Source organism: Lycorma delicatula, chromosome 12 (genome assembly GCF_047948215.1).
Source record: "Lycorma delicatula isolate Av1 chromosome 12, ASM4794821v1, whole genome shotgun sequence".
NCBI lineage: Eukaryota > Metazoa > Arthropoda > Insecta > Hemiptera > Fulgoridae > Lycorma > Lycorma delicatula.
Genome location: NC_134466.1, coordinates 21,635,244 through 21,651,853, shown reverse-complemented (window position 1 = coordinate 21,651,853; position 16,610 = coordinate 21,635,244). Strand labels below are relative to the sequence as shown.

The window sequence follows — 16,610 nt, the reverse complement described above, 5'->3', positions numbered from 1 at the left end:
CTCGATGCCCGAATACGTTGAACCAATTGCAAAATGTTTTCACCTTCATCAGCATGATTTGCTTGTCTTTCAGATGAAATATGAGCAATGGGAAATGTACCATTTTCACAAAGATTATTAAAAATTGTAATGAAAAAAATCAGTATTGCCACCTTGTTTTCCGTAGGTTTAAAATTATTGTACCTACTAGACACATCTGTTTTCTTTTTTTTGTAACATTTTCTTCTAAGTTTTCGTCGGTTTTGTTGTTAATAAGAGTCGATATGTTTAAAATTTTATTTCTTTTCTGTTGACATTATTTACATCAATCTTCTTATAATTAAATTCTCTACAATTTACGTTTAAAAAGACGTATCATTTATTGCCAATTTAACAAAGTTATTGTACGTCAAACGTAAAAAAATGAGTTTTTTGAACCTATTTTTGGCGTTTTACTTGGGATATCTTAGAAACTAAGAGAGATACAGGTCTGGGACCTAATTTTTCAATTTCCCAGCTCAAAAACCATAAGAAACAATTAAATTTGCCCCTTAATTGACCTTCCCAGAATTTCAGAAAGCCTTAATTTACCCGGAGGAACTGAAACTCGGGCGAAATTTTTCACCCTGTGTAACTCGCTAAAGAAGCGTTTTCGGACCTATGTTTATATAAACATTTTTCTTATTTTTAGCCTCTAGAATGAGCTGTAAAAAAATTCCCTATCCACATAAAATTTTTGGAACATTCCGATATAAAATTAATGTATTTTTATTGTTGTAACGTTAAATTTTCAAATATATTCAATTTTGTATTATATATGTGATTGCGTGATTTTCACAGATAGTAGAAATCGGAAATTTGATATCGAAATGGAAAGTATAAGCTAAATTCTACTATTATATATTAAAATATTTTAATCTAAAGATTTTACAATACAGAACTACATTAAAACTAAATTTTATTTCAAAAATCAAAAACTAATTTAATATAAAAAATAATTATCTTACCATGTACAAGGGTTTTAATTGAGCTGAATAATCCTGTCATCTGATGTCAATGATGATGATAAAAGTGATGTTGAACACAATTTTAGAATATATTTATAATTTGTAAACAATTTTATTATTATTACAAATTTATAATTATTTATAAGCATATGTTGATTTTCAATGAGGTAAATAATTAGTGACATCACTTAACGTACCATAAATCCGTAAAACACATTTATTAACAAAGAATATTTATGATGAATAAAACAAAAAACACAAATATAATTCTAGATTGTTGTACGTAGAGGAAAATATGTCTTCAATGTTTTTTTTTTTTTTTTTTTTTAATTTTAATTACACATACTCACTAGGTTCACAAATAAATTTTAATTTTACTGCATTCAACAACACTTAATATATATAAAAAAAAAATTAAAAAAATAGCACAATTATAATACATGAAATATATATACATATATAATTTTATTGGAAGTGTTGGTAGGTTTTTTTTTTACATTATTTAACAATTGCTCCTTAAGTAACTAAGATATGTTTTGATAGTGTTAGGTCACATTCAAACCACCACAAAGGCTGCGGGGGAAACCCCTTTTTATATAATCTTTAGACTCAAAGACACCCAGATATTTGTATTAATTAGATGATTCTATCTCATTAATATCTTCGGTAATTTCATTCACGGTCGGAGTGTAAATCTTAATTTGATTCCTTTATTTCATCAGTTATCGCTTTGTTTGATATCTTCCCGGATATCACATCGGTGGACTGGACCGCCGATTTTTATGAATTTTATAAGATGATATCCAAATACGGGTCAAATATGAGATAAATAATTTGTTCTCGTAGTCTAGCCAAATACATTCTAATGATGTTTGATCTTCAAACCTTAAAAAACCGGTAGGAACAAAAGACCCTTTTTTTCCAATTTTTCCAAGAAATTTACTGTATTAATTTTATTCGCATGATGGAAGTGGGGGGTGAAAATTAATTTTCTTTACGTTTTGAAGTATGAGGAATACGAAAATATATACCATTCACTTAATTTGAAAAATTGATGGATCAGAGACTACGAATTCTAAATTTTTCAGTGTTACACGGATACTTTTGATGGAGATTTCTAAAAATTACAAAAAAAAAAAATTAAAAAAAAAAATGTTAACTAAAAATTAAATTTTTCTTGAAAATCAAAGTCATTTTGAAAATTAAATAAGCTTTAAGGAAGAAATAAAGCGTTTTAAATTTCATTGTAAAATTTCGTTATGTCGGAGATCCAAAAAAATTAGCCTATGTTCACCGCACGGTTTCAAAGTGTAGGTGTGCAAAATTTTAAACAAATATGTCCGGTAGATCTCGACGAGTTAAGTTGGAACAGACAAACAAACATTGATTTTTATATATATAAATAGATTTATATATATATATATTTTTGAGATGAGGGGCATCACCCGTTTTGGTCATTATTCCCCATAAGAATTGAAATTTGTACCGTATGAAAAATGACTGACCAGGATTCGAAGCCGGGGCCTACGGACAAAAGGCTGATACGCTATAACACGGAGATCGGCTATAAAATTCCACTTAATTTTTCTCTTAAGTACTAGACTGTCAAGCGCAAATACCAGAGCAGCGTAATGAGGCAATGAATTACGAAACGCAGGATTTTATTTTTATATACAGAGTGTCCCATATAAAACGCAACCCATCAATCACTCATCCATGAAATTTCAAAACTCAAGATTACTCCCATACTCGTTACTGAAATGGACTCGTCCAACATCTGAACATCGCGGCGACGCAGTAAAACACTACCGATAGTAACAACAATGCAATCATAACGCTCAGCGTATTGCTAGAGACAAGATGGCGTTTTCGCTAGACGGACGTGTTTTCATTGTCGAGTCGTACATCAGTACGAAATCATTGGTTGCAGTGCAAGATTTGTTTCGCCATAGGTACCCAGATAAACCGGCTCCTAACAAAACATCAGTATTAAGGTTAGTCACAAAATTTAGACAGACCGGTTCTGTTAATAACAAGGAACACAAAAGATCTGCGTCGGTGTTGAATACAGATACAGTCGCTGAAATCAAAGACCGATTACTCACCTCGCCAAATAAATCTATCAGACGTTTGTCTGTTGAAATTAAATTGTCTAAATCGACTGTTCATCGGGCGACCAAACGATTACAATTACGATCTTATCGCATTCAAACGGTTCATCGACTTCTTGAGCCCGACAAAGAAAAACGGGTACAATATTGTCGACGGTTCCGTCGATTTCTGCGCGAGGGAATTAATGTTACGGATTCGTTATTTTTCACAGATGAAGCACGGTTTCATTAGGATGGCTACGTAAATAGCCAAAACAATAGAATTTGGAGCGCTGAAAATCCCCACGTTTATCACGAAAAACAATTACACCCGCAGAAGTCGGGCGTGTGGTGCGCGATATCGCGGAAGAAAATAATTTTTTTCGAGTGCACCGTTAAAGCAGAACGATATCGGGATATTTTATTTCGGTTCATCGCACTCTTGGGAAGAGGAAGACAGACACTGCCGGCTACAACATGACGGTGCGACATCGCACTACACGGGTTCAACTTCTGATTTCGTCGAGGAATTCTTTGGTAATCGTGATATCGGTCGAGGCTTGTGCCCATATCAAGATCTACAGATTTGACTGCGGCGGATTTTTTTCTACTGGGTTACCTCTAAGAAAAAGCCTACAGTAAAAACCACGAACACTTGAACGATTGAAAGTCGATATTGAACAAGCTGTATTAAATATCCAGCCACAAACTTTGAAAAAAGTTGCAAGAAACGCTGTAAAAAGAATTGAAGCTTGTATTCAAGAAGATGGCGGGCACTTCCATTTACTCTAAATGTAAGGTAATGGATGGTAATAATAAAAATTACATTTACATTTACACACGCCTTTTTATTATTTCAATACCTACCAATATAAGGTTGGGTTGCGTTTTATATGGGACACCCTGTATTTAAGCAGTTAAAAATATGGTTAAAAATTTAGTTGTAGCTCGCTTCCAGTATATGATGTATAAAGTTAAGAGTAAAAAAAATTAAGCCTTTCGGTCAACGAGAGAGTACAGTCACTATTCGAAGCATGGAATTTAAATTCGATTTTCTTAAAAAAAAATTCTTACAATGAATTTATAGACTAAGTTTTATAAGGTTACTCTAGACTATCTCAGTTAATACTTGATTTCATAGAGTTAAGTTACATATAGTTCAAATTTTTTAATCTATGAAAAATCGAACGCGTTCGCCATAAAGTCAATCAATGACTAAGAGCTGTAAGTTTATTTCTATGTATATAAAAGGATAAAACTGAAGTTAAATTACACTCTCCCTTTTTGAAGAATAATTCTGAAACAACTATTTTTTAAAATCGAAGCGTCTCCCCATTCTAGCTCACACTCTCTCTCTCTCTCCTCTCTCTCTCTCTCTCTCTCTCTCACACTCTCTCTCTCTCTCCTCTCTCTCTCTCTCTCTCTCTCGCTCTCTCTCTCTCTCTGTGTGTGTGTGTGTGTGTGTGTGTGTGTGTGTCTGTGTCTGTGTGTCTCTCTCTCTCTCTCTCTCTCTCTCTCTCTCTCTCTCTGTGTGTGTGTGTGTGTGTGTGTGTGTGTGTGTGTGTGTGTGTGGTTGAAGAATAATTACGAAACAAAAAATAGAGCACTAATAAATGACCAAAATTACAAAATTTCTTTAAAAATCTGATTATTATCGGTAAAAATCTGAGCATTCATCAGCCAACCGTTTATGAGAAACTTTTACAGGTTATTTCAAAGATAAAAACAAAAGCTAAAGGTTGGATTTCCAAGAAGTTATAAGAGTCCCTTGATTGTTCATATACTCGTTTCCAAGGATAACGAGGGGGTTGTAGACTATTTACATATTCCCATACCAAAACCATTTCATGAACACAAGAATGAATATATAAACAGAAAAGGGATGATAAACATTTAACGCTCCCGTAATGTACGACAGTAGAGAATGTTTTACAGATATCGATATATCGTACGAATACTCATTTATTTAAGACAATAGAATTTGATTTTACCTCCTTATCAGTAAAAACGTTCCAGAAATCCGAATAAAATAATTAATTTTTTTTTTTTTTACGTGATATAATACTATATGGATTACGTCGGGAATAGATAGATACGCTACTTTACGGATAAATAAAGAAATTGTCCCGCATAGATTAAGGAAAACAATTTTTTAAACCTTAATAAGAACAAGCATCACTTAATACGTAATTAAACGTAAAATAAAAATTATGGCCGATTTAAATACATATTGTCGGCGCGAGCGATAACGTCACAGCCTTTCACCCGGAGGTCCTGGGTTCGAATCCCGGTCACGCACGGCAGTTTTTATACGCTACAAATTTCCATTCGGACTAAAAGATCATAGAGCAGTCGATCCCCGCACATCTCATTAAAAAAAAATTACGTTTAATTATTTAAATGCAAAACCGTGAAATAATTTTCAGGTAAATATATGAAGATATTAAATATATAAAATAACCAAAAATTAAATTACAATTCAGAAAATAATGAAAATTATTTATGTACATGTTGAATGGGATGCAGAAAATACAGGGTTTTTTAACAATTCATCCACATATAATATTATTTGATTAAAAAAAAACAGTTTGACTACGGTTGTATTATAAAATGTTAATTATGAACCAAATTTTAATTAAGATTCGGGTGTTTTAAACCGATAAAAAGCATTTCAGCCACTGTTCGATCAGAAGCGGGTATTAATTTAATAAATAATAATCTTAATTTAATCTATCAGTTGTTTTTATTTTTTATTTTTTACTTTGATTTTAATCCGATTTAGAAGTTAAGCAAACAGAAGTTAATTTCAAAGTACACCGCCAGCCTACGTAGCGCGAGTGGTAAGGTTCTCGACCTTTCATCCGGAGGTCCCAGATTCGAATCCCGGTAAAGCATAACATTTTCACACACGCTAAAAATCATTCAACCCATCCTCTGCAGCAATACCTAACGACGGTCCCGAAAGTTAAACAAAAAAAAAAATTTGAAAGAACATCGATGGGAACTAAGCTTCTACATTTAATTCAGAAAGGCTTTGCTCTAGTTATACGTAATTAAACATTTTTTAAAATTATTACTTTGTATTTTTATTTCATTATTTTGTAGAAAAGGATACTACAATAACCGTAATAGTTTATAAAAGGTGTTGAAAATGACTTTTTCCAACATTGCACACGTTTCAATTTGTTTTCAAACACTTTAATCGACTGATGTACTAAAATATCTCGTACGTATACCATTATTGCGGTTTTTAGTTCGTCAATTGTGCGTGATCTGTTGAGATACTCTGCCCCGTTCGTAGAAAGTAATCTGGGGAAATCAGATAGGACGATCTTGCAGGCCTTAAACCCGTCGAAATGAACGGTAAACTAAGACGTTTCGTAAAAAAGCCTGTTAGCCGAGTGCGCTGTGACGCCATCTTACTAGAACTAACCGTAATAGATATCCATTTCTGTTAACAGATTTGATTTGCATGGCATTTCTCCCGCCACAACCCCAATCGGTCGCCCTAAAGCCTAAGACCGAATATCTATGCCACAAACGGCTACTGAGCCTGGAATCAGTTTAGCGACCGGTGTCCTAACTACCTCCTAGAGTTAACCTAATTGCGTGAGCGAACTAAGCATGGTGCCACACACCAATTGCTTCGTGTCGCACCGCTCACTCGCAATATATTCTAAAATGGGTAGGCGCATCCCGTCAACTACTAAAATATATATGACATTCGATAAATTACATTTATATCGTCAAGACAGCAATTCGCTGCCGCGCCTAGGTCGCTGAATGCCAGCAAGTACCTGTCCACCAATATTAAAGCGCTTGGAGCGCTTTAATTGGCTGTTGGCCAGCCATAACTCTCGGGTTGCTTCCCATAGCAGTGATAGGAGTCGTTCCCTTAAATAAACTATTGATGCCGGTTGAACAAAGCAACGGCAACAAGGAACTCTCACACGGTCCGACAATGCGGCTCAGGCAACATTGACTCGCCGCTTATGAATGACCAATTTTCCTCTTGACCTCTAAGTTCCAGGGTGGCCTGAGTTCTGCCCCCCCCCCCCCCAAGTTGCCCAAGAGCTGGGCAGTCGAACATCATATGTTCGTTCGACTGGACCTCCCCGCAGACGCACGGCTCATTATTTTCCAGGCGGAGCCGAAACAAATATCGGTTCAAGTACGCGTGGTTGGAGAGCACCTGGGCACCCGTTGCCCTTAAAAACGAAGTAGAGGCATACCATCCTCCCAAGCTGTATAAATCTATACGAGGACCTTCCCTTAGTCGTGGTGAGCCATTCTCGCTGCCATGCATCCATCGCGAGGCTGTAAAGCCTCCTCCTCAGGCGGGAGGTGGGCAACTGAACGAAATTTAGTACCGGTGCATTGTGATCACCGTTCCGCTCCGGTACAAGCCCGGCTCGAAACCGCATCCCAAATACCTCGCCCTCCCTGTCTCTTTGCAACTTCCACATGAACCTTCACCACTAAATCGATTCCCAATACGACGGTAGCCTCGTAGGAGGTTGTTTTAAAAACACCAGTGCATACTATTAATGCTCTGCGCTGGGAACTCCTTAAAATCCGAATAAATGCTCGATTTCTGTCCAATCTATGCGCCCAAACGGACGCAGAATAAGAGGCCATAGTTTCGAAGACACCGTGTACAAATGACGGCCCGACAACTAGTAATCCTTCCGAACAATCTTCGACGGCGTCCGCCGCTACTTTCCTAATGCGGTTGCTAAACAGCAACTTCTCATCAAAAAAAAAAAAAACACCTAGGTCAACAGATAAATGATAATTGTTCAAACAGTACAATAATGGTCGGTATCAATTATGATTTCATATAAGATTGGACCCACAATGCGTGTCTGACTCGCACCTATCCAGACTCCAATTTTCGCATCGTATAAAGATTGTTTTTATAATTCATGGAGGTTAGTTGTCGACCACAGTCGTGTATTTTAATTAATATATACTCCAGGATGAAATCATGATTCATGTGTAAAAAAAAAAAAAAACGTGAAATTAAGGATACATACGAAATTTTAGTCAATATAACGTTGAAACCGTTGACAATAATTTAGTCTTTTGACGTGATCCGGTTTGATCCGGTTTCAGTTGTTGAATACACATTACTTTGAACGGAAAAAGTTTCAGTTTTTTTTTGCTATATTGCTGTACGCTACCTTACGCATCAAGTTCTAAGAATTTTCGGAAATAATATTCGAAATATTAGGCATCTTCTGTTGGTTTAGTGTAGATGATCTTCCGCTTCGATTTTTCGATAAGAGTTCGAACCGCATTGCGGTGAGGAACGGGAGTTCCTCACAAAACACAATATTGGTGTTCTGAAAAACATTTTTAAGTATACGTCACAGTCCATCGGGCTGATGGTCTAGTAGTTCAATTGGTCGTCATAATCAATTGTTTACCAGCAAATTTTCTAAGTCGAAGGTTCAAATACTAATAAAAATTACTTCCTTTTATACGGATTTGAATACTAGATCGTAGATACCGATGTACGTTTCTGGTCGGGGTTCAATTAACTACACGTCTCAGGAGTAGTCGGCCTGAGTTTGTATAGCACTACAATTCATTTACATGTCATATATATCATCCTAATGTCATTGGGCTATAGGAGTTGCTTATTGTTCTCTAGTTGTACAGAAGTTGAGGAGGATGAAATGGGAGAAACAATACTGAGATCTGAATTTAAGAGAGCATTAAAAGATTTAAATGGCAGAAAGGCTCCTGGAATAGACGGAATACCTGTAGAATTACTGCGAAGTGCAGGTGAAGAAGCGATTGATAGATTAAACAAACCGGTGTGTAATATTTATGAAAAAGGGGAATTTCCGTCAGACTTCAAAACAAGTGTTATAGTAATGATACCAAAGAAAGCAGGGGCAGATAAATGTGAAGAATACAGAACAATTAGTTTAACTAGTCACGCATCAAAAATCTTAACTAGAATTCTATACAGAAGAATTGAGAGGAGAGTGGAAGAAGTGTTACGAGAAGACCGATTTGGTTTCAGGAAAAGTATAGGAACAAGGGAAGCAATTTTAGGCCTCAGATTAATAGTAGAAGGAAGATTAAAGAAAAACAAACCGACATACTTGGCGTTTATAGACCTAGAAAAGGCATTTGATAACGTAGACTGGAATAAAATGTTCAGCATTTAAAAAAAATTAGGGTTCAAATACAGAGATAGAAGAACAATTGCTAACATGTAGAGGAACCAAACAGCAACAGTAATAATTGAAGAACATAAGAAAAAAGCCGTAATAAGAAAGGAAGTCCGACAAGTATGTTCCCTATCCCCGTTACTTTTTAATCTTTACATGGAACTAGCAGTTAATGATGTTAAAGAACGATTTAGATTCGGAGTAACAGTACAAGGTGAAAAGATAAAGATGCTACGATTTGCTGACGATATAGTAATTCTAGCCGACAGTAAAAAGGATTTAGAAGAAACAATGAACGGCACGAATGAACTCCTACGCAAGAACTACCGCGTGGAAATAAACAAGAACAAAACGAAAGTAATGAAATGTAGTAGACATAACGAAGATGGACCACCGAATGTGAAAATAGGAGGAGAAACGATTATGGAGGTAGAACAATTTTGTTATTTGGGAAGTAGAATTACTAAAGATGGACGAAGCAGGAGCGATATAAAATGCCGAATAGCACAAGCGAAACGAGCCTTCAGTAAGAAATATAATTTGTTTACATCAAAAATTAATTTAAACGTCAGGAAAAGATTTTTGAAAGTATATGTTTGGAGCGTCGCTTTATATGGAGTGAAACTTGGACGATCGGAGTATCTGAGAAGAAAAGATTAGAAGCTTTTGAAATGCGGTGGTATAGGAGAATGTTAAAAATCAGAGGGGTGGATAAAGTGACAAATGATGAAGAGGTATTGCGGCAAATAGATGAAGAAAGAAGAATTTGGAAAAATATAGTTAAAAGAAGAGACAGACTTATAGGCCACATACTAAGGCATCCTGGAATAGTCGCTTTAATATTGGAAGGACAGGTAGAAGGGAAAAATTGTGTAGGCAGGCCACGTTTGGAATATGTAAAACAAATTGTTAGGGATGTAGGATGTAGGATGTACTGAACACTAGATAGGGAATCTTGGAGAGCTGCATCAAACCAGTGAAATGAGTGAAGACAAAAAAAAAAAAGAAAGTTGAACAGATTGTAACGTACGCATTAGGAAAATGAAGAAAAAAAGATATTTAATAAATTAAATGATTTATATATAACATTTTAGTTTATACGGTTAAAAAATAAATAAAATAAAAAATTTAAAATTTCTATAATTGACTGATTGAATGAAATATTCGGTATTAAATGTCAGTATAAATATTTTTTTTTTTTTTTTAATTCAGTCATTTTAAAAAGTTTATTAAATACCAACTTTTTACTTACAACAATAATTTAAAATTGCAATTAAACTTTTTTCATTTAGTTTTCTTTTTGTTGATATTTTGAAAATATAGATTTCTTCTTGTTTCTGTCTGCTTTTATTCTATTTTATTATTATCTATTCTATTTATTTATTTCTATTTTATTATTATCATTTACTAACAGGAAATGTTTTTTTTTTTTTTTTTTTTTTTATTTATAAGAATTAATTATTTTTTCCCCTTTAGCAAATTAATAAATAATAATTGAAAAAGGGTATTCAGATGAATGAGAAAAATAAAATGTTTTAGTAATATCATACAAATAATTTATATAACGAAGAATAGATAATAAATCTATAATGTACTTTATTTCAAATGTACTTTACTCGAAAAAAAGGAGACAAGTATTGTAAAAAATTGAATTTATTTTTTAAAAAACCAAAGTGAAAGAGAGGAAAATTTAGACGGAAGAGTAGCGGTAAAAAAGGACAACAAAATAAATTGAAAAAGATATTTTTCTAAAGAAAAAAGGTGAAACGTAAAATGAAAAGAAAATAACGCATAGAAAAGAAAATAACATATATATATACGCTTGATACATAAAAGCATGAGCCTACTAAAAGCATGTGACCTTTTAAAAATAAAAGTATTTTCATTTCCCAAAAAAAGATGTACAGATAAAAACTAATTATTTATTTTTATTAAATAATGTATACAACAGAATGGATTTCCTCGGTATCCTATATCCATTAACAAGCTACACATTTTAAAATAGTAAAAAATTTATTATTTTATGAATTAAATATATATATATTTTTTTTTTGTCTTCAGTCATTTGACTGGTTTGATGCAGCTCTCCAAGATTCCCTATCTAGTGTTCAGTATACCCTCTACATCCTGCATCCCTAACAATTTGTTTTACATATTCCAAACGTGGCCTGCCTACACAATTTTTCCCTTCTACCTGTCCTTCCAATATTAAAGCGACTATTCCAGGATGCCTTAGTATGTGGCCTATAAGTCTGTCTCTTCTTTTAACTATATTTTTCCAAATTCTTCTTTCTTCATCTATTTGCCGCAACACCTCTTCATTTGTCGCTTTATCCACCCGTCTGATTTTTAACATTCTCCTATATCACCGCATTTCAAAAGCTTCTAATCTTTTCTTCTCAGATACTCCGATCGTCCAAGTTTCATTTCCATATAAAGCGACGCTCCAAACATACACTTTCAAAAATCTTTTCCTGACATTTAAATTAAGTTTTGATGTAAACAAATTATATTTCTTACTGAAGGCTCGTCTAGCTTGTGCTATTCGGCATTTTATATCGCTCCTGCTTCGTCCATCTTTAGTAATTCTACTTACCAAATAACAAAATTCTTCTACTTAATTACTTCTCATGAACTATCGTATGAAAATGATTGAAATTTGGTACACGTATGTAACTTCGATGTGTAAAAATAAATATTTTTACTTTTTTTTTAGTCTTAAAAAAAATACAAAAAGAATTACAAAAATATATTTGATTACATATAAAAAATTATTTTTTAAAAAAGCTTTTATTTAACTAATATTAATATTAACATTAATAAAAAAAGGAAACAAATTAGAAAAACCCTCTAAAAAGTAAAAAAAATAAGAATTAAATCAAATTTAGAATTTTAAACAAAAAAATATAATATATTAACAAATATAAGAATGCACTGAAAAGTAAAAAATACATTATATAAATATCTAATAAATAACCAATAAATAATTATTAAATTTTAAAATTAAAAGTAATGAAAATATTTAGTTAAATAAAAGCGTGGCGCAGTTTTTATAATTTATTTAAAACAACACATTTATTTTTACAAAATTTTATTTGTTTTCTGTTGACATTATTTACATCAATCTTCTTATAATTAAATTCTCTACAATTTATGTTTAAAAAATGCAAGATTTATTGCCAATTTAACAACTTTATTGTACGTCAAACGTAAAAAAATGTGTTTTTTTACCCTATTTTTAGCATTTGACATGGGATATCTTAAAAACTAAGAGAGATACAGGTGTGGGACTTATTTTTTTCAATTTCCCAGCTCAAAAACCAGAAGAAACAATTGAATTTGCCCCTTAATTGACCTTCTCAAATTTCAGAAAGCCTTAATTTACCCGGAGGAACTGAAACTCGGGTGAAATTTTTCACCCTGTATAACTCGCTACCGAAGCGTTTTCGGACCTATGTTTATATGAACCTTTTTATTATTTTTAACCTCTAGAATGAGTTGTCAAAGTATTGACCTATCAACCTGTATATGAAGAATAAACTTTAAAAAAAATTGAATATTTCAACTAAAGGGAAATAGAGCAGAAGAACAAAACACATATGTTTCAATTTAAAGAGATGGGGGTTGATTTTTTGAAAAAAATGTTGGATTGTACCTTGTAAATATCAAATTGTAAAATAAATTTTTCTCTAAAGAAAATCTAAATCTTTTTTTTTTTGCAATATTCCCAATCCCGTAATACAATCATTACCCCATATATAGAAATATCTGAGCCAAATTTGAAGAAAATCAGTTACGTCAATCCTGAGATATAAGGCCAAAAACAGTATAAACACATACACACATGTGCTCTTTTTCTAAATAGACTAGTTAAATCCAAAAACGTAACGATTTGCATAAAAAAAACCCGGTACCCAATTTATGATATGATCACCGTACTTTCCCCTTTAATATACCTATTCTAGCTGTTTTCCTGGCAAAGTAAAAAGGCCTCAAAGGGTTGCATAACTTCCCTTGCTTTGCTGTTCACAGACTTTTATTTCAAATCACTGATCTCTGGATAATATATCTGGATAAGGGATCCTTTTGGCTAAAATACAATTAAGTGTTCAATATTGAAGCACCAGCGCCGCAGGATGAGATGCTGGGAACTAAATAAAACTATTGTACGCTTGCGCGACTATAATAGTGATAGTATGGATGTATATTTTAATCAAGTTTATCCCTACTCTTACAGTTACCTTTGCGCATGCGCAGTTTCATTTTATTTAGTTGTACCATCTATTTAGTGGCGCTACTTTATTCTTCAAATTTTACCAATTCCAATACATGAGATCTCCTACCTAGTTATATAGAGATTATTGTATTTGTTCGAATGTAGAAGTGTGTTCGGTGTCGGCCTCTTCACCTTATCTCTAGAACTACTCGACCGATTTTCACCAAACGTGGTCAGATTATAAAACGTGAGGCTGTAGACCAACGTCACTATCAGTATCTCGAAATTTCGTCTAATTAAGATCTTTTTTTTTAGGCACATTTCTTAATAATTAAAAAATAACAATATTTGCAAATAAGAATTTTTGCAAAATCCCACCCTACACCAAAAAATTCTCTAAAATACTGCTATTACGACCTCACAGATGAGTCATAGAATAAAATAAATTAATTATATTTAAAGGGTAAAAAAGTAACTCGGTCTGGCTGAGTCTCGTACTCGATTGCTCGATCGAATCGGTACCTATTGCGTTAAGCCTCGCGACTATACCAGTCTACCGACCTTACGAGCGAAATTTGTTCTATTTAAGTTGTGAAATTACATTAGTTTATTTAGTGTCGAACGACGCCGCTAGTACCGCCACAACCGCGCGATTTAAATCGGTATGCGCGTACTTTAGTTAAAATCATTGAATTAAATAAACAAGTGAAATTCCTACGACTGTGTTGTCACTTTTTTTTTGGTTTATTTTCACGTCCTGAATAACAGTCCCCAGTCCCTTTCCTTGGCCAAGATCTACCGGTTTATTTTATAATTTAATAAAAAATATTTTATTTTTATAATTTAATTTCTTACCAATTTTTAAGTGTTTTTTTTTCTGTCTGAACTAAAATGTATATATTTTTTCTAATATCTGTGAAAGTAAAAATTTGGTAGATTTATGATCTGATGTAAATAGAAGTAACACAAAAATACTTTCGATAAATGAAATATAACTTGAAAAAAATAAATTTTTTATGAGTTTTTTTTAATAAATGTCACTTTTGTAACATGAAAATGTCATTCGCTTCGTAATTTTTATTATATATTCATTTTTAATCTCTTTGTTGTTTTCTATTCTCTGTTTATTACATTATTTTAGCTGGATATAAAGATCGATTCGACTCTTTGTCGGATATTAGATATTTTAATGTATTATTATTATTACAATTTTTATCTAAACGTTCATCTCCTTCTTATTATGTATTTGTAATCTCCGTTTAACAGATTTTCTTTATGATACAAAAATTAGATAATATCCGGTACAAAGTAACATAAATAAATTTATATAATGCGTTGTTTTTTTTAAAATAAAGAAATAAATTATTTTTTCTTTCAACCATCCGTCTCAATCTATCTTATAATTTATACGTACAGGGATTCACCTTAGTCTTCACAGGCATTAATCATTACTTCACAGATTTTAGTGCTTTCTCTTAGCGTAATAATGTTTATAATACAAGTTAAATCCCTACCATTTGTACAACCGAATATATCAAAAATTTCAATTCGCTTGGACATGATACAGAATATCTGATATTATATCTTACATTACGAATATACCAATTTCACAGGTAATTTGTAGCTCATCTAAAATCGGCTGTTACACGACTGATACATATAAAGATGTAATTATGTCACTATTATATAAAGAGGCCACATCTTTTTCGTTTATTTCTGATAAGCACGAAAACTACTGAACTAATTGTTACAAAATTTTAATTGTAACTTTCTTACAATTTCCCCCCCCCCCCAACATTAATGTTTATCACACTTCAACTCGCTGCTATATGAACCACAAATAAAAAAATCTGGAACATCTTTTACTAAATTTAATGTCATATAATATCATGAACTAGACGTTCTGTCAGGGTAAGCCGTATACATAATTTGTATAGATTCAATTTTCAGTTCGGTATTAATATTTTCATTTCACGAGTTCATAGATAGGAAGAAGTTGCAGAACTAATAGAATTTATGAACGTAGACGAAAATATAATCCAAAAAAATTACAATGAAATTATAAACCGTACGGTAAGAATCTCGTAGATATCATTACTTTCGCTCAAAAAATAAAAATCTCTGTAATATAAATAAAACTGTTTTTAACAAAACGATATTGATAACAAAAAAGGTAAGACACTACATTTGTATTATCAAAATCTGTTATTAATTTAGAATTTTCTTTAAAGAAATGCATATTAAATATATATAACATACAGTAATAGATAATAAACAATGTTGAAGCGTTCCATATAATAAGCAAAACAAAAAAATTGTTACAAAACTCTTACCGGTCCGATTTCATTTATTAAACAACGAATAATCATAAGAATTGTATTATTTTTGTAAACGTGATATGTATACATGTAAATGAATACATATTCATGCTTCTTTTTCATAGTATCGATTAAGGATTCCAAGTTTTCGTACAGAAATTTATTAGGCGATAATCTGTACTGATTTTCGTGTTTATATTTTTTGTTTATGCAGGTTCTATGAATCCTGCGTTCAACTTTAAGCAAAAAGTACTATTTTTCTGATTCAATCTAAATAAAGTCTCGCTCGCGTAAGTGATTACCGGTTTAACCGCAGTTTTGTAACGTCTAATTTTAGTGTCAATCGAGAGGGATTTTTTGTAGTAAGTATTTTTGGTTACTTGTAGTACTTTAAATAATTTATTAAGTCCTTCGGTCCGATTTTGTTTTTCGTTACGATTACAAGTAACGATCTCCCTAAGATATTTAAATTTTTCTACAAGTTCTACTTCGTTTCCGTTAATATTCACAGAATTAATAACAAAAGGATCTATAGCCATCGTTTTAGTCTTTTCGTAAGAAATTTTATGTCAGATTTTATTCGCAAGTTGTTCTATACTTGTTATTTGTATTCTGACTTCTGCGATACTATTAGCTAATAAAGCTTAGTCGTCGGCAAATCCTAGGCGATTAAAATTTAAGTTATCTCTTTTGTATCCTATGTGAATATTTTTTGAATTAATTTTAAACCGTTCGCGCATCAGAAATTCTAAAGCACGATTAAATAATAAAGGTAAAAGTCCGTCGCCTTGTCTCAGTCCGGATTTTATGTAAAA

General features: G+C 32.5%; 1 protein-coding gene across 4 annotated transcripts in view; it reads right to left on the bottom strand.

The window, feature by feature from the left end:
* The window catches only part of LOC142332714 (uncharacterized), a 406,945-nt gene that overhangs the window by 229,611 nt on the left and 160,724 nt on the right, over window positions 1-16,610 (bottom strand). Inside the window, exon 1 of one of the 4 annotated variants that reach the window (XM_075379300.1) lies at window positions 987-1,359. The exons of the other annotated variants lie outside the window; for them this stretch is intronic. Within the exon in view, the coding sequence (XP_075235415.1) occupies window positions 987-1,026 (40 nt within the window). The 5' untranslated portion in view covers window positions 1,027-1,359. Of the gene's footprint in view, window positions 1-986; window positions 1,360-16,610 lie in introns of those variants that run through there. 4 annotated transcript variants of the gene reach the window in all.